We start from the raw sequence: 24,888 nt of genomic DNA, 5'->3' as shown, positions 1-24,888 counted from the left end.
GAGAAGGCCTGCTTATGGCTGTGGGTCAAAGGTCGCGTGCTGCAGGTTCACCGTGTGTTTGTGTGCACAGATAGCAGCGGGTTAAAGATTAACGCCCGCCGGCTCAGCCAACACGGCCAGAGAACCTTTGGAGTTTGATATGATGTGATCACTGATGACACGTGAACACGCAGTCTTCACAATGACACGGCTGTGATCGCACGCAGGTGATATCTGAAATTGCTCAGGTGAGGGTTTTTTATTATTCTGCAAAAATTTTAAATTTTTTAGTTAAAACAGAGACAGAGTTTCTTCTGTACAATGCTAATGGACCAAACATGCTGAGTGGAGAGAGAGAGAGAGAGAGAGAGAGAGAGAGAGAGAGAGAGAATGTTCAGTGTCACACGACCACAACGCGACCACAGCGTCTTAAACATGTCAACTCTTTTATTTATTCTTTTTTGTTTCAGATGTTCTGTAGTTTGATTTTGTATGAGCAACACTTACAATCATAGAAGAGCTGAACTTTTTTAAAAAGTGTTTTTTATTTGCATCTTTTACAAAACACTAATTTTTATCACTTAAAGATTAAGAGATGATGAAACTAGAGGGCACTAGAGAGTGCATACCGCCACAAGGCCAAACTATCCGTTTGTTCTCCTACTGAAGATTCTTGATTTTTCGGAGTCTGCTGGAATCTTGGAATTATGCATTCTGGAATTAGGACCCCATGCTTGTGATGGTTTGGGTTTAGAACTAGATCCACCTCAAAGTTTGTTACTGAAATTTATCCTGTCTGAGAAAAGTTAACCTCCTTGATTTATTTGGGGAGGTTAGGTGGCGCTGACTCGCCATGCTGACCTACAGAAACACATCAAATCCAGTCATTTACATAGAACAACACACATGGTTGTTGCCTAGCCAGGCTGAAACCAGCTAGGCATTGCTTCATTGCTATGCTATGCTATGCTAAAATAACTAAGCTAAGAGTTTTGCGCTTCGGTTGTCTGAATATGATCCGACTCTACGGGACGGAGCCTGAATATCATTTAGTTGGAATTTTTTTCCTTACACTCAGAGTGCAAAATAGTCATGAAAAAGAAAAAAATCTCAATAGTTTGCATGTTCTGACCTGTTAAAAATATCAAAACATAAAATAATGTAAAATAATAAAAATATATTTCCTGCAAGCATGACAATTTTGTGTTTTTAATGTGATCACACAAAATGCAAAGTAAAAATTTCAAGCAGAATGTTCAGGAGACTGTACAACCTCAAGATAAATGTGGAACATTTCAAGTGATATATTATTCCATCTTTTGAATTTTGTGTGTTTTTGTTCTATATGTTTCTGAGGAAAACTGGCAGGAATGTTCTCTGGTTGGATGTTTGAAGGAGAAGAGCAGTTATACTTCTGGTGGAGACTTAGATCTGTTTTATGGGGATTTTGCTTTGGACTTGCCAACAGAGGCTGAAATCACCCTCACAGACAGGTTGAGGAGCTTTGGACTCATTCACAGAGACAGGTTGAAGGGTTTTGGACTTGCCCTCACAGACAGGTCACAGTTGTACTCAGAGAGAGGTCAAAGAGTCCTGGACTCGAATTCAGAGACAGGTCGAGGAGTTCTGGACTCATCCACAGAGAGAGGCAGAGGAGCTCTGGACTTGTCCACAGAGAGAGGTCGAGGAGTTCTGGACTCATCCACAGAGAGAGGCAGAGGAGCTCTGGACTTGTCCACAGAGAGAGGTCGAGGAGTTCTGGACTCGTTCACAAAGACAGGTCAAAGAGCTCTGGACTCATCCACAGAGAGAGGCAGAAGAGCTCTGGACTTGTTCTCAGAGACAGGTCGAGGAGCTCTGGACCCGTCCTGAGAGACAGGTCGAGGAGTACTGGACTCATCCTCAGAGACAGGCCGGGGAGCTTTGGACTCATCCACAGACACAGGTCGAGGAGCTCTGGCCTTGTCCACAGAGACAGGTTGAGGAGCTCTGGACTCGTCCTCAGAGAGAGGCAGAGGAGCTCTGGACCTGTTCTCAGAGACTTGTCAAGGAGTTCTGGACTCGTCCACAGAGACAGGTCGAGGAGCTCTGGACTTCTACACAGAGAGAGGCTGAAGAGCTTTGGACTTGTCCACAGAGACAGGCCGAGGAGCTTTGGACTTGTCCACAGAGACAGGCAGAGGAGCTCTGGACCTGTTCTCAGAGACAGGTCGAGGAGCTCTGGACCCGTCCTCAGAGACAGGTCGAGGAGTTCTGGACTCATCCTCAGAGACAGGCCGGGGAGCTTTGGACTCGTCCACAGACACAGGTCGACGAGCTCTGGCCTTGTCCACAGAGACAGGTTGAGGAGCTCTGGACTCGTCCTCAGAGAGAGGCAGAGTAGTTCTGGACCTGTTCTCAGAGACTTGTCGAGGAGTTCTGGACTCGTCCACAGAGACAGGTCGAGGAGCTCTGGACTTCTCCACAGAGAGAGGCCGAGGAGTTCTGGACTCATCCACAGAGAGAGGCAGAGGAGCTCTGGACTTGTCCACAGAGAGAGGTCGAGGAGTTCTGGACTCGTTCACAAAGACAGGTCAAAGAGCTCTGGACTCATCCACAGAGAGAGGCAGAAGAGCTCTGGACTTGTTCTCAGAGACAGGTCGAGGAGCTCTGGACCCGTCCTGAGAGACAGGTCGAGGAGTACTGGACTCATCCTCAGAGACAGGCCGGGGAGCTTTGGACTCATCCACAGACACAGGTCGAGGAGCTCTGGCCTTGTCCACAGAGACAGGTTGAGGAGCTCTGGACTCGTCCTCAGAGAGAGGCAGAGGAGCTCTGGACCTGTTCTCAGAGACTTGTCAAGGAGTTCTGGACTCGTCCACAGAGACAGGTCGAGGAGCTCTGGACTTCTACACAGAGAGAGGCTGAAGAGCTTTGGACTTGTCCACAGAGACAGGCCGAGGAGCTTTGGACTTGTCCACAGAGACAGGCAGAGGAGCTCTGGACCTGTTCTCAGAGACAGGTCGAGGAGCTCTGGACCCGTCCTCAGAGACAGGTCGAGGAGTTCTGGACTCATCCTCAGAGACAGGCCGGGGAGCTTTGGACTCGTCCACAGACACAGGTCGACGAGCTCTGGCCTTGTCCACAGAGACAGGTTGAGGAGCTCTGGACTCGTCCTCAGAGAGAGGCAGAGTAGTTCTGGACCTGTTCTCAGAGACTTGTCGAGGAGTTCTGGACTCGTCCACAGAGACAGGTCGAGGAGCTCTGGACTTCTCCACAGAGAGAGGCCGAGGAGCTCTGGACTTGTCCACAGAGAGAGGTCGAGGAGCTCTGGACTCGTCCACAGAGACAGGTCGAGGAGCTCTGGACTTGTCCACAAAGAGGGGTCGAGGAGCTCTGGACTCGTCCACAGAGAGAGGCCAAAGAGCTTTGGACTTGTCCACAGAGACTGGCCGAGGGGCTTTGGACTTGTCCACAGAGACAGGCCGAGGAGCTCTGGACCTGTTTTCAGAGACAGGTCGAGGAGCTCTGGACTCGTCCTCAGAGACAGGTTGAGGAGCTCTGGACTCGTCCTCAGAGACAGGTCGAGGAGTTCTGGACTCGTCCACAGAGACAGGTCGAGGAGCTCTGGACTCATCCACAGAGAGAGGCCGAGGAGTTCTGGATTTGTCCACAGAGACAGGTCGAGGAGCTCTGGACTCGTCCTCAGAGACAGGTCGAGGAGCTTTGGACTCGTCCACAGAGAGAGGCAGAGGAGCTCTGGACCTGTTCTCAGAGACTTGTCGAGGAGTGCGGGACTCGTCCTCAGAGACAGAACTCCTCGACCTGCCTCTGAGGAGTTCGAGATTCATCCTCAGAGACAGGTCGAGGAGTTCTGGACTCGTCCACAGAGACAGGTCGAGGAGCTCTGGACTCGTCCACAGAGACAGGCTGAGGAGCTTTGGACTTGTCCACAGAGACAGGTCGAGGAGTTCTGGACTTGTCCACAGAGAGAGGTCGAGGAGCTCTGGACATGTCCACAGAGAGAGGCAGAGGAGCTCTGGACTCTTCCACAGAGAGAGGCCGAGGAGCTCTGGACTCGTCCTCAGAGACAGGGCGAGGAGCTCTGGACTCGTCCACAGAGACAGGTCGAGGAGCTCTGGACTCGTCCTCAGAGACAGGCCGAGGGGCTCTGGACTCGTCCTCAGAGACAGGTCGAGGAACTCTGGACTGGTGTTTAACCTGCTGTCGCTGTGACTGGCCTCAGATCAGTACTTTAAACACAAAGACATGTTCAGAAACAAAGACATTTTTTTGAATTTTTCAAAGAAGACACATTTTTTAAAGCAGCATATTTTGAAAACTATGTAAAGTTTGACAAATTAACAGAAAGCTGCAGAACACTAGGACAATTTGAAACACATTGATTCTAAAAAGATCTTTACATTTAAAAAATATGAAGATTTTTGGAACAATGAAGATGTTTTTGTAAAATTTGGATATTTTGGGAAAAACGTGTTTGTGACACACCAACATTTGGACGGACAGTGGGATGCCCGTCCAAATGTCTGTCAATGATTACAGAACAGACCTTGACCTCCTTTGCAGACTCGTATCTGTTGGTCTGAGCAGCAAAAACAGGATGGAGGTTTTTGAGGACAACCTCAGACCGCGGGACAATCACCAGTCATCCCACAACCATTTGGTTTATCATGTTTCAACAGAAACACAAAACCAGATCTGACAGCCGTAATCTCTTTGTTTTCCAGTGAGCACCAATAATTTCCCTGATTTACAAATTGCTGTCAATCACATCCAATGGAATCCAATCAGAAAACAAATGGGGACGGACTGGTGGGGACACAGAAGGAGGCGGCACTGCGGGTGCTCATGCAACGCACCGGATACCAGCTGCGGCAGGTATGTAAGCAGGTAGAAACTCCTAGCCTAGCCTAGCATAAAAACAGGAACATAAACATAAAAACATGTTAGCCAGTTGCAGGACAAACCCGCCCTCATTCAAAATGTCAAAAACTTGACCGAGCAACAGTTGCTAAAAGGTTGTTTCTTAATGACTGAATGTTTTGTTGTTGGTGTGTTTCAGGAGAACGGCCAGCGGCGGTACGGCGGCCCACCACCTGGCTGGGATGGACCCCCACCGGAAAGAGGCAGTGAAATCTTTGTGGGGAAACTACCAAGAGATTTGTTTGAGGATGAACTGGTTCCACTTTGTGAGAAGGTGAAAATATACCATTAAATCCATATATATATATATATATATATGGACGAGGTTCAGCCTGTCAGGTTTAATTTGAGGGTAATTCAAAAATTTTTTCTACTCAAAATTCTACACACAATACCCCATAATGACAATGTGTTTTGTTTTTAAGATGTTTGCAAATTTATTGAAATAAAAAAGTAAGAACTCAGATGTACAGTATTCACGGCCTTTGTCATAAAGCTCAAAATTGAGCTCAGGTGCATCCTATTTACAGTGATCATCTTTGAGATGTTTATACAGCTTAACTGGAGTCCACCTAAGGGAAATTCAGTTGATTGGACATGATTTGGAAATACACACACCTGCCTGTATATACGGTCCCACAGTTGACAGTGCATGTCAGAGCACAAACCAAGCATGAAGTCAAAGGAATTGTCTGTAGACCTCCGAGATAGGATTGTCTTGAGGCACAAATCTGGGGAAGGGTACAGAAACATTTCTGCTGCTTTGAAGGTCCCAATGAGCACAGTGGCCTCCATCATCTGCAAATAGAAGAAGTTCAGATCCACCAGGATTCTTCCTAGAGTTGGCTGCCTATCTAAACTGAGGGATCGGGGGAGAAGGGCCTTAGTCAAGAAGGTGACCAAGAACCTGATGGTCACTTTGTCAGAGCTCCAGCATTTCTCTGTGGAGGGAGGAGAACCTTCTAGAAAGACAACCATCTCTGCAGCAATCCACCAGTCAGGCCTGTATGGTAGAGTGGCCAGAAGGCAGCCAGTCCTTAGTAAAAGGCACATGGCAGCCCACCTGGAGTTTGCCAAAAGGCACCTGGAGGACTCTCAGACCATGAGAAATAAAATTCTTTGGTCTGATGAGCAAAAGATTGAACTGTTCGGCATGAATGTCAGGCACAATGTTTGGAAGAAACCAGGTTCCATCCCTACAGTGAAGCATGGTGGTGGCAGCATCATGCTGTGGGGATGTTTTTCAGCAGCAGGAACTGGGAGACTAGTCAGGATTGAGGGAAAGATGAATGCATCAATGTACAGAGACATCCTGGATGAAAACCTGCTCCAGAGTGCACTTGACCTCAGACTGGGGCGGCAATTCATCTTTCAGTAGGACAATGACCCTAAGTACACAGCCAGTATATCAAAGGAGTGGCTTCAGGACAACTCTGTGAATGTCACTGAGTGGCCCAGCCAGAGCCCAGACCTGAATCTGAACATCTCCAAACATCTCTGGAGAGATCTGGAAATGGCTGTACACCGACACTCCCCATTCAACCTGATGGAGCTCGAGAGGTGCTGCAAAGTGGAATGGGCAAAACTACCAAAGATAGGTGTGCCAAGCTTGTGGCATCATATTCAAGAAGTCTTGAGGCTGTAATTGCCAACCAAAGGTGCATCAACAAAGTACTGTGCAAAGGCTGTGAATACTTAAGTACATGTGATTTCTTTTAATAAATTTGAAAAAAAAGTCAAAAAAACTTTTTCATGTCATTATGGGGTACTGTGAGTAGAAATTTGAGGAAAAATATAAATTTACTCCATTTTGGAATACAGCTGTCACATAACAAAACATGGAAAAAGTGGAAACATGGAAACATGGAAAGTGTTGTGAATACTTCCTGGATGCACTGTAAGTGACCTTGAACACATAATCAGGAAACAACACACAGTCAAATGATTATAGCTACAAAACATTGAGTAGTGAAACCGTGTTTGTTGTGTGTATTGTCTCTGCAGTTTGGTAAGATCTACGAGGTAAGGATGATGATGGATTTTAATGGCAACAACAGAGGTTACGCCTTCGTCACATTCAGCACCAAACAGGAAGCCAAAGCAGCGATGAAGCAGCTCAACAACTACGAGATCAGGTTCATGAGCACACGCATGTGCACGTGCACTGAGGCTGCAGACAACATATCCACAACAGCTTCTTTTGAGCCTCTGTGAGATTAGTGGCACAGGCTAACAAGAGGGAAGGAAGTATGTCATTCCAACCCAATAAAATCTAACACATCATAATATGTGCAATATGTCATACACTGAATGTATAATACGTACTTAACAAAACATGCAATAATTAAAGACGGGTGAAACGACAATATGTATCCTCGCAAGGTACTAGCTTCTCTTTTTTAAAACTTTTCAATTCACATAGTTGGTTTATACATATTTATTTATTTATGCAATGTATATTATTACCTGAGGCCATCAATTATGGCCATCATGTATTGTGAAGGCTTTGCGTCCATCTGTCCGTCCTTCTGTCCGTCCTTCTGTCTGTGCTCAGCATACGTCCAGTCCTATGACTACCAGGGTCTTCAAATTTACAGGAAACATTCTTGGGACACAGACCTTGGGCAAGTTCAAAAAATGGCTAACCTTGACCTATTTTAAGAGGCTAAGAGGTTAAATGTTTATTTATTTATTTAATGCAGACACAACAAAGTCCATAGAATAAAATAAATAAACAAGTATTAAAATTATATTAACAGTCTTTTTTATATTAAATTGAAATTTATATTAAAATTATATAAAATGTCACATTCTGTTTTAATCTGTTCAATTTTGTTTTTGAGTGGCGGGTGTGACAACCAATCAGAGTGACACTGTGACATCAGTGGCTGGTCTCTCCAAAATTGCTTCGTTTGTGTGTTTATATACATGTTTCTCATATATTATGTAAAAGCTAGCGAGAAATAAACACTTCTAAAACTGAAAACGCTGTTTTTGGAACCTAATAACACGTCTGAATGTATTTCCAAGACATTTCGTGGACGTTACCATGGTGACATCACAGGCTGGTAGCTTGCTTCAAAACTCATTTGTGTGTAAATATAACTTCTTTGTTATATATTATGTAAAAGGTAGAAATAAACACTTCTAAAACTAAAAATGCTGCTGCTGTTTTTGGAACCTAATAACACATCTTAACTTATTTACAACACATTTTATGGACGTTACCATGGTGACATCACAGGCTGGTAGCTTGCTTTAAAACTGTTTCATTTGTGTGTAAATGTAACCTCTTTGTTATATATTATGTAAAAACTAGTGAGAAATAAACACTTCTAAAACTAAAAATGCTGTTTTTATAACCTGACTGTAGCACGGTGAAGTCTGAGTTGAAAAGATGTTCCCGCTAGCTTGGCTAACAGGGAATTCCCATTTGGCTGACCTGGTAGAGTTCTGGTCTTTAGTTCGAGCAGTCTGGGGTTCGAGCAGTCCGGGGTTCGATCCCACCGCTGTCCCAGTCACAAAGGTCCTCGAGTCACAATCGGCGTTGTCGACAGGATGTGGGTAGTCACAGAACATGCTTAAATGCACCTGTGACTTCGGGACAGAGTCAAAAATGATGGAGTAATACGTAGCAAGGTGAAGCCGGATTGAAAAGATGTTACCACTAGCTTGCTATTTCAATTTCAATTTATTTTCCTTTATATAGTGCCAAATCACAACAGAGTGATTGCTAACGGGGAATTCCCCTTTGGCTGACCTGGTAGAGTTCTGGTCTTTAGTTCGAGCAGTCCGGGGTTTGATCCCACCACCGTCAAGGCTACAAAGGTCCTCCAGTCACATCACAACACATCATCTGGAGTCATTTAGAAGATATTTTGCAGACATTAGCGTGCACGCTAACTTCTGCTAACGCAAAGGTAATTTCCTATGGAGTTAAATTTGTCACATTAATACCTGCAAATGCACAGAGGATGATCTACAAATATTCCTTGATTTGCACATCTGCTCTTAAAATGAAAATATTGTTTATGATTGATTGATTGATAGAGGGGCTGTATTGAACATGTACAAACTGTATGTAAGACATGCATCTTAATAATTAATTAAACAAATGCAAATTATAAAGAACACAATGCTCATATGGCTGAGGGTATTTTAGCATTGCGTTATTTTTTTTCTACCTTTGTGTTTTTCTATGCTATTTCCACTATTGTGTTTTACATATTTTGCCTTGTTATTTTCAAGAATCTTTGTGACTCAGAGAAACGCACAAGAATTTCAATGTGCTTGTGGGCAATTCTATGGTAATGGAATTACAACAGCAGCAAAATCTGGACATATGGCATCTAACCACGACAGATTGTAATTCCGTTACCGTAGAATTGCCCTTGTATTTAAATGCACTTGCGCAAAAGGCAAATAAGCTTTATTCTGTTACTGTCTGTGTCAACTACAGACCAAAATAAATGTTGACGCGATTCCTGTTGTGAGTAACACATGTTAATGTATTGAGATTGGGTCAGTGGGGCCACTGCACGATCTGCCTTATCCTTTGTGCAAGGCATGTTGAGACAATCAATCAATCAATCAATCAATTTTTTTATATAGCGCCAAATCACAACAAACAGTTGCCCCAAGGCGCTTTTGCAGATGACATCGTTGATCCAATGCACGCTTTATGGCCTATGAATGCGCTTCCTAAAGATGAACTCAAAAAACACAGTCAACTTTTAAAATGACGGACCAAAGTAGAAGAACAGAAGACACATTTTGATGGTGTAGTGACACCATCCTTACCTCATAGCAAGAAGGTCCTGGGTTCAAAGGTCACCTCCACACCTCGATAAACATGTCAAATAGATCAGGACCAGATCCAGTGTGGAAGTCCAAAGGCAAAACTGGGACAGCTGAAAGAATCACACACTTAAATATCTGATAGAAAATGAACATTTTAAATCTACAAGTATGACCAAAATAGTGTGGCAGGAACACTGTGGATCTCAACCACCACCCCTAAAAAACTGCACTGTTCTTGCATGACATTAAAGTTGACTCTAATCTGATACTTAGTACACTTAATAACAATTTAACAACTACATAAAATGTCTGCTTGGACAGCAGCGCAGCATGACAGAGACAGCAACACTTAGAAACAACACATGAAGAAAGAACACAAAAACTACTTAGTAACCACCTGGTAATCTATTATCAACCAGTCATGTTGTTGTTGTCACTTCAGCTGCTCCCGTTATTGTTCGGGGTCGCCACAGCGGATAGAGGCAGATCTGCGTAGGTATTTGGCACAAGTTTGATCCTGACGCAACTCCAGTATTACCTGGAGAAACACACACAGCCGCTGGTGTTCCAAAGAGGTCTCCCATCCAAGTACTAACCATACGCTGCACTGCTTAGCTTCTGAGATCTGACGGGATCAAGCTGACACAGAGCAGACCTGCTGCACTTATCAACCAGTTATAACTCACTAATTAATATTATTATTAAAATTCATTTCATTCTATATCTTAATCCTGTTTGTCTTACATCCTGCAGGAACGGCCGCCTCCTTGGTGTTTGTGCCAGTGTTGACAATTGCCGACTCTTTGTGGGTGGAATTCCCAAAATGAAAAAGCGTGAGGAGATCCTATCTGAGATGAGAAAGGTCACTGATGGGGTCATGGATGTCATTGTCTACCCCAGCGCCGCAGACAAGTCCAAAAACCGAGGCTTTGCCTTTGTGGAGTACGAGAGCCACCGAGCAGCTGCCATGGCCCGCCGCAAGCTGCTGCCAGGTAGAGGCTGACCAATCAGAGAGTGAGATATAATGAAACTACAGCAAGGTGGAGAGAGACAGAGAGAGAATATTTGAGCTACTATACATTTTTTTTGTGACTGCAGTTGAATACTGTTCTTGGTGATGCCTTTAAAGGCATTTCGTTTTTTGCAAACTGATATTTGCTTGATTTGTGCTCAAGTGTACATCAGCATTTATTATTAATTTATTACATGTTATTGTTTAGATCAATTAATAACATTTCTGGTCAGAAAATGTTTTTGGCAAACAGTGACAGCAAACATTAGGAAATTGGAAATATCAATAATATTAGAATTGTGTGAATGCACCAAATGGTTGCTAAAAGTATCAGTGTATGTGTGTGTAACTTTTGGGATGACTTCTCAAAGCTGAAACCAACAAGCACCGTTAAAAACAATTATTTGGCAACTTATTGTTAAATTTCAGAGCGTTCTTGAATGCACCAACAAAACATTTATTTCAACTGAGTCATAATAAACAGAATGTTCCGATGGCCTGTGAACACACCGGCAGATATAAACAACAATTTCAGAGCAAGCAAAGTACCAACAATTACCCTGATTGTGTCAGATACATCACAACACAACATCATAAAAGCTGTCAAAGTCTCCTTCTGACCGAGCAGTCAGATGTTTCAACAAGAACAACGCTTTGATCATCAGATATGATGGGAGGAGCTCAGTTTGTTATCACAAATACTCATAAAAACAGGCAAACCCGAGGGTTTGAACACGTTCATAAAGAACATATCATCACATACGTGTTTTAACTCAACATGAGGTGGAATGTGAAACCTGTCTTTAGTCCAACTAAATGGATTAGTCAAACAGTTCAACAAGTCCTCACATGTGGGCTTTAACATTCTGTGTGTGCAACTTGTTCTAAAAATGTCATTTATTACAACCACAGAACATTCTGGAAGATTCATCAAGCTTTGTGGGAACGTTGGAAAATTATGTCGTTGGAAGTTAATCTTAACACTTAAGTTCTTGCAACCAAAAAACATCATTTTGGGACTGGATAAGACATTTTGTCCATGCAGTGTGTCTCTCTGGACATGATCCAGCATGCAGGTGCCTCAGTGTTGAGGACCTCAGCAGCTGGAAAAGGTTAAGAACATGCCCATGTTTCACCTGGATGCAGAAGATAGATGGTTACTTTGGAGAGCTGGAGATGGACCGGCTGTCTGCCTGGGAGGTTGCCATCCAGAACCCAATGCAGTTTTGTGGTGATGTGTCAATGTGCAGTGCCAGTGCACAGTAACCTGACCTGACCTGACCTGACCTGACCTGACTTGTGTTTGTGTTTTATGCCATAAGATAAAAAGGTCCCGCACACCGTCTTACTTGCTGTAGAAAAAATTGTTTTATGCCATAAAATCAAACATTCCAGGCTTCTGCACAAGAACAAGAACTTCGTCCCGTTCAGGCCCAGAGGCCTGTTGGTGGTGGTGCTTATCTCCAGATTACGTAGCGTTACACAGATGAGCTTCCCTTAGACGGGATGCCAGTCCATCACAGATTACTTCCCCATCCGATGCCTGTACCAGTTTACAGCTGGGTGGAGTGAGATGTTGCAGATTATGGTCCAGTCCCAATACTCTCCTTTCATTTTGCACATTCACGTGAACAGGCAAAATGACAGGAGAGGGTGAAGTGGGTGAACGGAGAGTAATGGGACTGGGCCTAAGTGGGGACAGGTAGCATGAGTGGCATTCAAACCCAGGTCCACATCTTGGCAGGCCAGCTTCTTAATAAAAGCCCTTCAAACTTCTTGTTCTTCTTTCGGCAGCTCCCTGCTCACCACAGTAGATCAATAGCTTCCATCTCACTCTGTCCTCTGTATGTTCCTCTGTCACACCAACCACCTGCATGTCCTCCCTCCTCCACATCCATAAACCTCTTCACTTGAACCCTTCTAGTTTTCCTCTTCTCCATCTGTGGACATGTTTTTCTCCTCTTCTTCATCACCCAGCAGTAGCCTACGAGCTAGCCTCGTATTTTCCACTGGCACCGAACCGCCCTTAGGGGAGTCAGGTTTTTTTTTTTTTTCTGATCTGAGGTTGTCGAAATTATATGTGTACATGTTCAATGAAGCCACATTAACATACTTTAGAAGATTTATTTATTCTTTTGTGCATGTATGCATGTGGGCTAAAACAATAAATAAAATATAACACAATGCTAAAATACCCTCGGCCGTATGAGCATTGTGTTCTTTATAATTTGCATTTGCTTAATTAATTATTAAGATCCTACTGTCTTACATACAGTTTGTACATGTTCAATAAAACCCCTCTATCAATCAATCAATCAATCAAAATAAATATTTATGTTTTAAGAGCGAAAGTTGTGCAAATCAAGGAATATTTGTAGATCACCCTCTGTGCATTTGCAGGTATTAATGAGACAAATTTAACTCCATAGGAAGTTAGCTTTGAGTTAGCAGTAGTTAGCATGCAGGCTAACATCTGCAAAATGTATTGTTAATGACTCCAGAGGTGTTATCAGGTTCCATAAACAGCGTTTTCATTTTTAGAAGTGTTTATTTCTTGCTAGCTTTTACATAATATATGACAAAGGGGATATATTTACAATACACACAAACAAAACAGAGTTTTGCAGCTAGCTACCAGTCTCTGATGTCACCATGCTAATGTTGGCGAAATGGTTGAGGTGTTAAGTTCCAAAAACAGTGTTTTCAGTTTTAGAATTGTTTACTTCTCTCTAGCTTTTACTCGTACATAATATACACTCAAAGATCTAAAACTTTTTCCACATACACAATATCACCATTTCCCTCAAATATTGTTCACAAACCAGTCCAAATCTGTGATAGTGAGCACTTCTCCTTTGCTGAGATAATCCATCCCACCTCACAGGTGTGCCATATCAAGATGCTGATTAGACACCATGATTAGTGCACAGGTGTGCCTTAGACTGCCCACAATAAAAGGCCACTCTGAAAGGTGCAGTTTTATCACACAGCACAATGCCACAGATGTCACAAGATTTGAGGGAGCGTGCAATTGGCATGCTGACAGTAGGAATGTCAACCAGAGCTGTTGCTCGTGTATTGAATGTTCATTTCTCTACCATAAGCCGTCTCCAAAGGCGTTTCAGAGAATTTGGCAGTACATCCATCCAGCCTCACAACCGCAGACCACGTGTAACCACACCAGCCCAGGACCTCCACATCCAGCATGTTCACCTCCAAGATCGTCTGAGGCCAGCCACTCGGACAGCTGCTGGAACAATTGGTTTGCATAACCAAAGAATTTCTGCACAAACTGTCAGAAACCGTCTCAGGGAAGCTCATCTGCATGCTCGTCGTCCTCATCGGGGTCTCGACCTGACTCCAGTTCGTCGTCGTAACCGACTTGAGTGGGCAAATGCTCACATTCGCTGGCGTTTGGCACGTTGGAGAGGTGTTCTCTTCACGGATGAATCCCGGTTCACACTGTTCAGGGCAGATGGCAGACAGCGTGTGTGGCGTCGTGTGGGTGAGCGGTTTTCTGATGTCAATGTTGTGGATCGAGTGGCCCATGGTGGCGGTGGGGTTATGGTATGGGCAGGCGTCTGTTATGGATGAAGAACACAGGTGCATTTTATTGATAGCATTTTGAATGCACAGAGATACCGTGACGAGATCCTGAGGCCCATTGTTGTGCCATACATCCAAGAACATCACCTCATGTTGCAGCAGGATAATACACGGCCCCATGTTGCAAGGATCTGTACACAATTCTTGGAAGCTGAAAATGTCCCAGTTCTTGCATGGCCGGCATACTCACCGGACACGTCACCCATTGAGCATGTTTGGGATGCTCTGGACCGGCGTATACGACAGCGTGTACCAGTTCCTGCCAATATCCAGCAACTTTGCACAGCCATTGAAGAGGAGTGGACCAACATTCCACAGGCCACAATTGTCAACCTGATCAACTCTATGTGAAGGAGATGTGTTGCACTGCATGAGGCAAATGGTGGTCACACCAGATACTGACTGGTATCCCCCCCCCCCCCCCCCCCAATAAAACAAAACTGCACCTTTCAGAGTGGCCTTTTATTGTGGGCAGTCTAAGGCACACCTGTGCACTAATCATGGTGTCTAATCAGCATCTTGATATGGCACACCTGTGAGGTGGGATGGATTATCTCAGCAAAGGAGAAGTGCTCACTATCACAGATTTAGACTGGTTTGTGAACAATATTTGAGGGAAATGGTGATATTGTGTATGTGGAAAAAGTTTTAGATCTTTGAGTTCATCTCATACAAATGGGAGCAAAACCAAAAGTGTTGCGTTTATATTTTTGTTGAGTGTATTAGAAACATGTATATAAGAAATATATAAATAGATTCAGCATGACTGAGTCTCTACATGATTCGAAATGTGTTTTACTGTAATAATATAACCACCAATGTTTCAGTGATAAGGTTTTTTTTTGACACTTTAATTTTTATTCAAGTTTTATAATACAAAACGTACAAGGCAACTCAAAGGGGGAGGAAAAAAAAAAAGGAAAGCAATAGAACGGTGCCGGTTGAGAGTGTTCCATATATATATATACAAGGTCTGTCAAAGTAACGGTCCTTTTTATTTTTTTCAAAAACTATATGGATTTCATTCATATGTTTTTACGTCAGACATGCTTGAACCCTCGTGCGCATGCGTGAGTTTTTCCACGCCTGTCGGTTACGTCATTCGCCTGTGAGCACGCCTTGGGAAGGAGTGGTCCCGCCCCCTCGTCGGATTTTCATTGTCTGGAAATGGCGGAATGAAAAGGACTTTTTTTCCATCAGAATTTTTTCAGAAGCTGTTAGAAACTGGCACCTGGAAACCATTCGAAAAATTTATCTGGCTTTTGGTGAAAATTTTACGGGCTTCACAGAGAATACGGTCTGTTACTACAGCTTTAAGGACCCCTTTAAGGACGCTCGGCGACGCGGCACAAGCCACCGGACCATTTCTAAACGGATGGCTCTGTGGATACGAGACCGTCGTGTGCTCTTTCTCTGGTTATCACAAGAGCTGGACATCAGTCATTTTCCGGCAGATTTCACTTTTAACAAGAGATTTTGTCATGAAAAGCTGCGCGGAGGCTTCGCGCGTAAAGACCGATTCGCTTTGGAAGCGAGACAACGGAACACCTCCGTTTCGGCATGTCAGAGGACAAGTTTGGACATGTCCAGCTATCCACAATTTCTCTGATACTTACTGGACTGGTAAGCATTGAAAGCCGAGATAGGCATGTCCAAACTTGTCCTCTGGCACTCCGAAACGGAGGTGTTCCTTTGTCTCGCTTCCAAAGCGAATCGGTCTTTACGCGCGAAGCCTCCGCGGGGCTTTCCATGACAAAATCTCTTGTTAAAAGTGAAATCTGTCGGAAAATGGCTGATGTCCAGCTCTTGTGATAACCAGAGAAACAGCACACGACGGTCTCGTATCCACAGAGCCATCTGTTTAGAAATGGTCCGGTGGCTTGTGCTGCGTCGTCGCAGCTCGGAGCGAGGAGTGCATTTTCAGGTCATTTCCATGGTGGCGTATATGTTCCATTTCCTCCATTTGTCTTCAAAAACATCCTCCTGCAGCCTGAGAATATAAATCATTTTTTCCATATTATATATTTCTCCAGTGATGGTCAACCATTGTTGTAGCGTAGGGGGAGCCAACTGGGACCACTTCCTTGTTATAGCTTTTTTACAGGCAATGAGTCAAGTACCTGTCATTAGTATGGACAAACTCCGTCAAATATCCAAGGTACATGGTTTTAAAATCCCTTGGTATTTTAAACTCCCAGTATTTTTCCTATAACAGAATTCACATTATTCCAAAAACCTTCAATTTTTGGACATTCCCAAAACACATGGGTATGATGTGGATCCCCATTCCGACACATTCTCCAACACGGAAGATGGACCTGAGATTGTTTACTTTTAATTTTTGGGCAGATAAAAAATCTAGTCAGCTTTTTCCACCCAAACTCCCTCCATAGTCTAGAATTTGTGTTGTACACTGTCAGTGATAAAGTTTTAAAAGCTGAGATATAAATCCGGCTGACTTTGATGTCTGTCTCAGGTCGTATTCAGCTGTGGGGTCACGCCATCGCCGTGGACTGGGCGGAGCCTGAGGTGGAGGTTGATGAGGACACCATGGCAACCGTGAAGATACTTTATGTGAGGAATCTGATGCTGCAGACCACAGAGGAGACCATCGAGAAAGAGTTTAACAGCCTCAAAGCAGGTGCAACAAACGAACAGCATCTCTGTTGAAGCTCAGATGTCGGAGCGTTCTTAAACACACCATCAGAAAGCTTTTTCTCGTGCAGGTGCTGTGGAACGCGTGAAGAAGATCAGAGACTACGCCTTCGTCCATTTCACACAGAGGGAAGACGCCATCAACGCCATGAAGGCTTTGAATGGAAAGGTCTGAATCACATCATCAGAGAACAAACATTAACACAAAGTATATCGGTTACAAAATAAAAGTCTCTTTCACCCAAAATCAGAAATCATGAAGAAACAAGAGATATTTCTAAAATTTGGAACATATGAAGACACTCTTTTAAGAAGGTTTCTTTCTTCCTCCATGATCTTCTCATACTTTGGTTTGATAGATGATTGACAGCTGCAGGATTAGTGATGCAGGAAAAAAAAAATCAACCGGTTTGTTGTTTTTAAATGTTGTTGATTCACCCTTTGATCAGACAGAGTGCCTCCTGTCTCAGGAGATTTTGCATCACAGACATTTTTCTTTGCTCCACGCCCCCAGGTATTGGATGGCTGTCCTATCGAGGTCACTCTGGCTAAACCTGTAGACAAGGACAGCTACGTGCGTTACACCAGAGGGACCGGCGGTCGCGGTGCATCTCTACTGCAAACTGACTACACCGCCTACACTCTAGGACAGGTACGACCCTGAACGCACCAGGACCTCTGACCCTATGGTTCATGTGGGCCTTCACAGAGTCAAACAGGTGGTACAAAAGCATCGATCACACCCACAGGACCTGAATTTAAGTCGCTGTGTGTTTATGATGGATAACACCACTGCACTCCATCAGTCTCAGCCGGGTGGAGGGAAATCCACCAAACATGTGGTGGGGCTAAAATCTGCTGGATGGTGTGTGGTAAACTCAAGCCTAGATTTCATGTCGCTTTTTAAAAACTTCATTTCTGTGTTTCAATTCATTATTCATTTACTATTACAAGTTGTCATGGGTATCTTGGCTTCCCTCACATGTCTCCTTCATGCATGCTCACTCATTTTTGGAGAACAGCATGCTCCAGAGAGATTTACCGTACGGTATCATACCCTTTGCATGATTTACCTGAATTCCATGAGATAAGAGTCACACACCTGTACAAGAAACAGCCAAACCCCTTGAAAATGGGTACAGCAGTGTAGGGGATTTTCTGCCTTTTGATCCCCTCCCGGTAATTTTATGTGGTGAGTGAACTCAAAGACTCAGACTGACAGGACACAGACTTCAAAAACTAGCTGTTGTATTGAAAAGATGCCTTCACTGAACAGAGAGTCAGTACGACAGTGCTGGGGTCTTGAAGCAAGCATTCCATACAATGTTGCAAACAAGAGCCCTGACATTAGGTTAGTCTGCCATTTTTAAGCCTGCTTTCTGTCCACCCCCGGGTAGGTGGGCCTTGCCCTGTGCGTGGATCAGTAGAGCTATGTGATCAAAGTGTTGCGTTTGACCTTGCAGGCGGGTGAGCATGCTGGCATTGTTACATCTGAACGGTATGTGTTATATCAAAACTTTGTGCTGCATGTGTTTGTGCCAGCGTGATAAGCAAAGAACAGAATATTTCATGGTGCCTGTTGTCCCCGACAGAGATACGAAGACCTTAGTTTGATCAGTTTAGACTATATGCAAATGATGACATTTTTCAGGTATGTATGTAAAACATTCAGGTCAAATCCAGTCTGTTTCATTAAGTGGTCTGAGGACAAACGTCATGGAACATTCCATCCAACCGCAGGTAGCTCACTGGAATCAAGAGCTGGACTATCCAGCCTATAGACACGGGTTTGGTTTCTGGTCTGTGTCCTGTGACAGCATGCTCCATCCATCATCTCAGTCCACCCAGCTGTAAATGGGTACCATCTTAGCTGGCAACATAACCTGTGATGGACCGGCATCCCATCCAAGAGATGTTGTAGACTTTCATCCACTTCATGCTACAGAATCTAGCTATAAGCACCGATGCCCACAGGCCTTAGGGACTGTATAGGACTTAGTTCTTCCATAGGAATGAGGATCACAAACAAACACTTCTATAACGTTCTGTACATTCGAAGTATTCGGTTCTGTCTCTCCTCCTACAGGTGTACGACCCCTCAGCAGCATATCTGGGTGCACCTGTGTTTTACGCCCCACAAACCTACGCTGCCATACCAAGTCAGTTCCGTTTCCCAGCCAAAGCTCAAATTGGAGGTCGAGGTCTGATCAGGACACCGTCTATCCGAGGTGAGAACTCTGTTATTCCGAAGACAACATGTCTGTTATTATCAGATTAGAAAACACTGCCTTTCTAATGAAGTTCCATAAGTCCACTGCTCACAATCCCAGCATAATGTTGCTACAAAATTATTTATTTCACAAGTTTGTTTGTTTGTTTGTTTGTTTTTTGTTAACAGGAATCAAATCTAATCCAATAAATCAAATGTTTCGATTTTCAATGTAAAATTCTGTCAAAATCATAATTGAAATATAAAAACTGAAATTTGAATCAGTTAGAAATTATCCTGAAGACAGTGCAGCTGTTGCCAATAATGCAGGACAGACGGAAGGTAGCAAGTTGTTACCATGGCTACCACTGTATTTGCCAATGAGCTGTGATTCTTCCTCCTGCTTGATTTCTGGTGATTTGATTGATTTCACTGCCTTTTCGGTTTCCTGTAGAAATTTACATGACTGTACCTGTAGGGGCTGCGGGGGTGCGGGGATTGGGTGGGCGGGGCTACCTGGCCTATGCATCCGGGATCGGAGCCGTCAGCCGTGGTGGAGGTGGCGGCGGAGGTGGCAGCAGCGCCTCTTATGGACTGAAGACAGACAAACAGACAGATGAGAAGTTGTACGACCTGCTGCCAGGGATGGAGCTGACACCCATGAACCCTGCTGCCATGGGCCTAAAAGCAACAGGGATCAAACCTGCTCCACAGGTAACACGACACATTCAGAAAATCCATGGCTGCACTTGTAATTCCTAAAACAACAAAACCTGCATCTTTATCCAACCATAAAATTGTTAAGTCTTCTGCAGACAGTGACAGATGAAGCCAAGTACCTTCAGCAAAGGTCAGGTCAGGTACCCTGGTCTTGTGCCGTGTGTCGCCGCATCCACCACTCCATGGAAACTCTCTTGGGTCCTGAATGGTAGCAACCAAGGCAGACATGTCCGTCCCCACGTCTCCACAATAGCTGCCTATCTGTTGCAGCCAAGTGAAACATGGGTGTGTTCTTGACCTTCTCAAGACTGAGGCACCTGCATGCTGGATCATGTACAGAGAAACACACCACATGGACAAAGTGTGGTACCTGATGTTCCTTCACAATGTCAGTGATCCTCCTCATCTTAGTCTCACTAAGTCACCGTTCAGTTGACACAAAGTCATTCCAGCTGGAGCTAAGGATCCTCCAAAAAGACCTGGTACCAAAGACATCCAGTCATCACCTTGAGTCACTGGTAAGAGTCCAAGTCTGACAACCAGACAGTAAGACAGGGAACACCAGGACCCTGAAGACTTGGTCTTATAGTTTCCTGCATAGGTATTGACACCTCTGTCCAGTGACCTCATGGCTCCATCAAATCTTCAAGGGTGTCTCTGGATCTCAAAGTCTGAGGACCCAAAGACATCTGCTGGTAGAGTCAAGGAACTCACTGAAAATCCGGTTCTTAATCTGGATCTAGGACAATCACAAACCCAGACTCTGATTCCTCACTGAGCTGCTCAAGGGGCTACAAACAGAGTATCCATTGATTCCACAAAGGTCACAGCATCGTCCCCAAAATCTGAAACCTTTCCTCTCCCATAAACTGTTGGTTTCCACAGTCCTACCCAACACCAAGTCCATACAAGCACTGAACAGTATCAGAACCAGAACACATCCCTGTCCCAGGTCTTCCCAGTGAACACTGTCCTTCATCAACAAAGTGTTCTGGCTCCTAAACTGTCCAATGTTCTGTGTCCAAGACACTCTGCCCTGTTTGACTCACTGCGGACTGATGAGTTCAGTTACATCACATAAAAACTGAGATGTATCTGTGTCTCTGTCTTTCTGTCTCAGTGTCTGTCTGTCTTTGTCTGTCCCTCAGGTCCTGGACGAGTTGTGTCATAAGAATAACTGGGGACAGCCGGTCTATCAGCTGCACTCGGCCATCGGTCCAGACCAAAGACAGCTGTTCCTCTACAAGATCACAATCCCAGCTCTGGCAACACAGTACCCAAACGTGTATGAATACTACTGTTAATACTACTCATAACTCTACTACTGTTACCACCAATACTACCACAGCTATGATCAGTATAACTAATACTACTACTACTACATCGCTACTGTACCACTTTTACATCTTCATTTCTTGTTTAGTCATTACAACATTGTCATAGAAATACAATAATTTTAATTAAACTACTACTAGAATCAAACAACAAAATAAGACAAGTAAAAGGAGTTAATCATGTGTCCACTTCTTCTAATGCTTCAAAAACGGTTTCAAATTCACATTTCAGTTCAATACTATTTTTTAAACAATGGGCCAAAGCACAACAAAAGTACTAGAAACTAAGATTAATGTCTCGCCCTGATCCGGCCCATGAGCAACTACACTGGTGATGCTGGCAAGGGAAGAAAAACTACCTTTTAACATGACGAAACCTCAAGCAGACCAGACTCAGTGGGGCGGCCATCTGCTGTGAACAGTCCAGCAGTTTAACATGAACCCACTTCCTGATTACTATTACTCACTACTACAACTACTACTGGTCACTACAATTGACTACTACAATTGACTGCTACACCTGACTACTACAATTACTACTACAATTACTACTACAATTGATTACTATAACTACCGCTAACTACTACATCTACACTCACTACTACTTGCTACTACAACTGCTTATTAGTACTGACTACTACATCTACCAATTACTACTATTGACTACTACAATTGACTACTAAAACTACACTCACTACTACTTATTACTACAATTGCTTATTAGTACTGACTACTACAACTACCAATTACTACTACTGACTACTACAATTACTACTAACTACTACAACTACTGATTACTACTACTGACTACTACAACTACTACTGGTCACTACAACTGACTACTACAACTGACTGCTACACCTGACTACTACAATTACTACTACAATTGACTACTATAACTACAGCTGACTACTACAACTACACTCACTACTTCTTGCTACTACAACTGCTTATTAGTACTGACTATTACAACTACCAATTACTACTATTGACTACTACAATTACTACTGACTACTACAACTACTGATTACTACTACTGACTGCTACAACTACCAGTTACTACTATTGACCACTACAACTACTACTGACTACTACAATTGACTACTATAACTACAACTGACTACTGCAACTACTACTGGTCACTACTACTTACCAATTATTACTACTGACTACTTCAACTACTGATTACTACTACTTACTACTACAACTACCAATTACTACTGCTGACTACTACAACTTCTGATTACTACTACTGGCTACTACAACCACAGATTACTACTACTTACTATTACAACTACTGCTTACTACTACAACTACTGATTACTATTACTTACTACTACAATTACTGATTACTACTACAACTATTGCTTACTACTACAACCACGGATTACTAGTACTTACTATTACAGCTACTGATTGCTACTACTGACCACTGCAACTATTCCTGATCATTTCTACCGACTACTACAACTACTCATGATCACGCCATCCTCAGGCGAGGACATGTAATCGGTCCTGTGTGTGTCTGTGTGTCATTGTGTCTGCAGTCATCCCTTTACTCCAACCAAACTGTGTGCGGGTGTAGAGGAAGCTAAAGTCCACGCTGCCGAGCACACGCTGCAGACTCTGGGACTACAGACAGAGGGCGCTGCTGATGCCGCTGTGGCCTCAGTAGCCTTCCCAGGTATGTGAAGGTCCGTACCCAAAACCAACTAACTCTGACGAACCAACAACTAACACACACACCTGACACCAAAGAGCTTCACTGGTCCAAAAACTAACAGGGATAAACATGGGAACACCTACTCAAACCCAACATCTGTTCTTAAGAAAGAACACACACAGAGAAGCTAGATGTTTTGAACACCTCCATCTTCTCCTGAACATCACTGCTTCTTCTTATCTCAGCAGGGACATTCGTGTCTCTGGGTCCCCGTCCTTTGAGATCCAGAGACGATCCAGAGAAGATCTTATAAAGTCATTAGATCAAAGGTCAGGGGTGTTTGGTGATACTGATATCTTTTATAGGAGAATGAAAGTCCAAGTCTTTAGGGTCCTGGTACGTCCTGTCTTACCGTGTGGTTGTCAGACTTGGAGTCTCTTTGGTACCACGTCTCTGTGGAAGATCCTTGGGTCCTGCTGGGATGACTTTGTGTCAAACAAGTGGTTACTTAGTGAGACTCAGATGAGGAGGATCACATATGTTGCTTTTGGTGCGTTCTTGTGTAGCCCCAGTTAAAAAGACACCAGGACACGCACACATATCACCTGACTGCAGCAGGCAGGTGGCTACTTTTGGGAGGTAGGCTCCAATGCGTGCTCTCAAACCTGACCTCATGTTCTGACTTTCACACATTTTTGCCAGTTTTGGAGAAAATACGTTATAATAGTTATAGTGTGGTTTTCCTCACATCGCTGGCCCATTTCACCAAGGACATGGATTCCAAACCCACACTAAGACCTGGACCAGCAGGTTTCTAATTCCCAGTTCTAAGACTGCAGCAACTCCACAAAGAGGCTCGGTGGTCTCCTGATCTGACACTCTGCTCACTGCTGAGGACAATGAACAATTATATCCATAATATGTTTTAAGGTTGCATTTTTATTATTTTTTCAAACTAATTTCTGTCACTTCTCTGTCCAGGTTACACTCTGGCAGCGGCCTCAGTGGTGGCCTCCCAGTTGAAGCAGACTGTGTCTCTGGGTCAGGACCTGACCACCTATGCCACCTATGACAGCTACCCCGCCTTTGCCGTGGCGGCACGACACGCCGACGGATACGGTGTTTTCTAGAACAGTTTCCAAACAAAACAAACTCTGGTAGTTAAAGCTGTGCTCACACCATTTCAATTTTAAAACAGCGAGATATTTTAAATAAGTTATAGACAACAAACCTGAATTTAGTGACTTGCACAAATAATAAAAAAAGCAAACTGCACCAACCAATCATGGTGGAAAAGCGATGGAGCTTTCTACAGCAAGAAACTGGGAAAATTTCCATCCATCTCAAGCTGCGTATGACGACCTTCAAAAAGATAATAAATATCTTTTTAATATTTAATTAAAAAAAAAGTCATTTTTGGAGACTAAGGTATTGTTTTGAGAAAAATGTCATAATGTTCAGAAGTCGAAAGTTAGAGAAAATCTAGTTTAGATGCTATAAGATATTAAAGTAAATTGTTAAACCAGAGTGGTTTTAAAAATTTTTTTTTTTTTTTACTTTTACTTAGAGTTCAAACTTTTTTCTGTTAACGTGCATTTGTTTTCTTGTGAAATTTATATCTGCTTGTCGTAATCATATGACTTCTTTTCTCACAACAATCTGATTTCATTCTTCAAATACACTCAGTTTTTATTCTCTCAAATTATGGCTTTATTCTTTGTCCAAAAATTTGAACTTTATTCTCATAATAATAAAAATTTTTATTCTTTGTTAAATTGTGACTTCATTCTGATCATACAACTTTTTCTAATAAAATTGTCACTTCATTCTCATGATACATATTCTTGTACAACTTGTGTGTGTGTGTGTGTGTGTGTGTGTGTGTGTGTGTGTGTGTGTGTGTGTGTGTGTGTGTGTGTGTGTGTGTGTGTGTGTGTGTGTGTGTGTGTGTGTGTGTGTGTGTGTGTGTGTGTGTGTAAAATTACAA

General features: G+C 43.5%; 1 protein-coding gene across 3 annotated transcripts; it reads left to right on the top strand.

Moving 5' to 3' along the window:
* Nucleotides 1-116: 116 nt before the first annotated feature.
* Nucleotides 117-24,299, top strand: a1cf (apobec1 complementation factor). Of its 3 annotated transcripts, none has more exons than XM_034194734.1 (13): nucleotides 117-227; nucleotides 4,707-4,857; nucleotides 5,042-5,176; nucleotides 6,907-7,037; nucleotides 10,456-10,694; nucleotides 16,797-16,961; nucleotides 17,047-17,144; nucleotides 17,490-17,627; nucleotides 19,062-19,203; nucleotides 19,663-19,898; nucleotides 21,053-21,189; nucleotides 22,786-22,922; nucleotides 23,883-24,299. In XM_034194734.1, exons 2-13 carry the CDS (start codon nucleotides 4,756-4,758, stop codon nucleotides 24,029-24,031), a joined length of 1,809 nt encoding a protein of 602 aa, XP_034050625.1. In that variant the 5' UTR covers nucleotides 117-227; nucleotides 4,707-4,755; the 3' UTR covers nucleotides 24,032-24,299. The 3 variants fall into 3 exon arrangements, with proteins under 3 accessions (XP_034050625.1, XP_034050624.1, XP_034050626.1); XM_034194733.1 differs by having other exon boundaries at nucleotides 19,639-19,898; XM_034194735.1 differs by having other exon boundaries at nucleotides 19,639-19,898; nucleotides 22,786-22,932; nucleotides 23,883-23,989.
* Nucleotides 24,300-24,888: the final 589 nt, after the last annotated feature.

Source organism: Thalassophryne amazonica, chromosome 18, assembly GCF_902500255.1.
Source record: "Thalassophryne amazonica chromosome 18, fThaAma1.1, whole genome shotgun sequence".
Lineage (NCBI taxonomy): Eukaryota > Metazoa > Chordata > Actinopteri > Batrachoidiformes > Batrachoididae > Thalassophryne > Thalassophryne amazonica.
The sequence above is the reverse complement of the archived record's forward strand: the minus strand, read 5'-3'. Positions and strand labels throughout refer to the sequence as shown.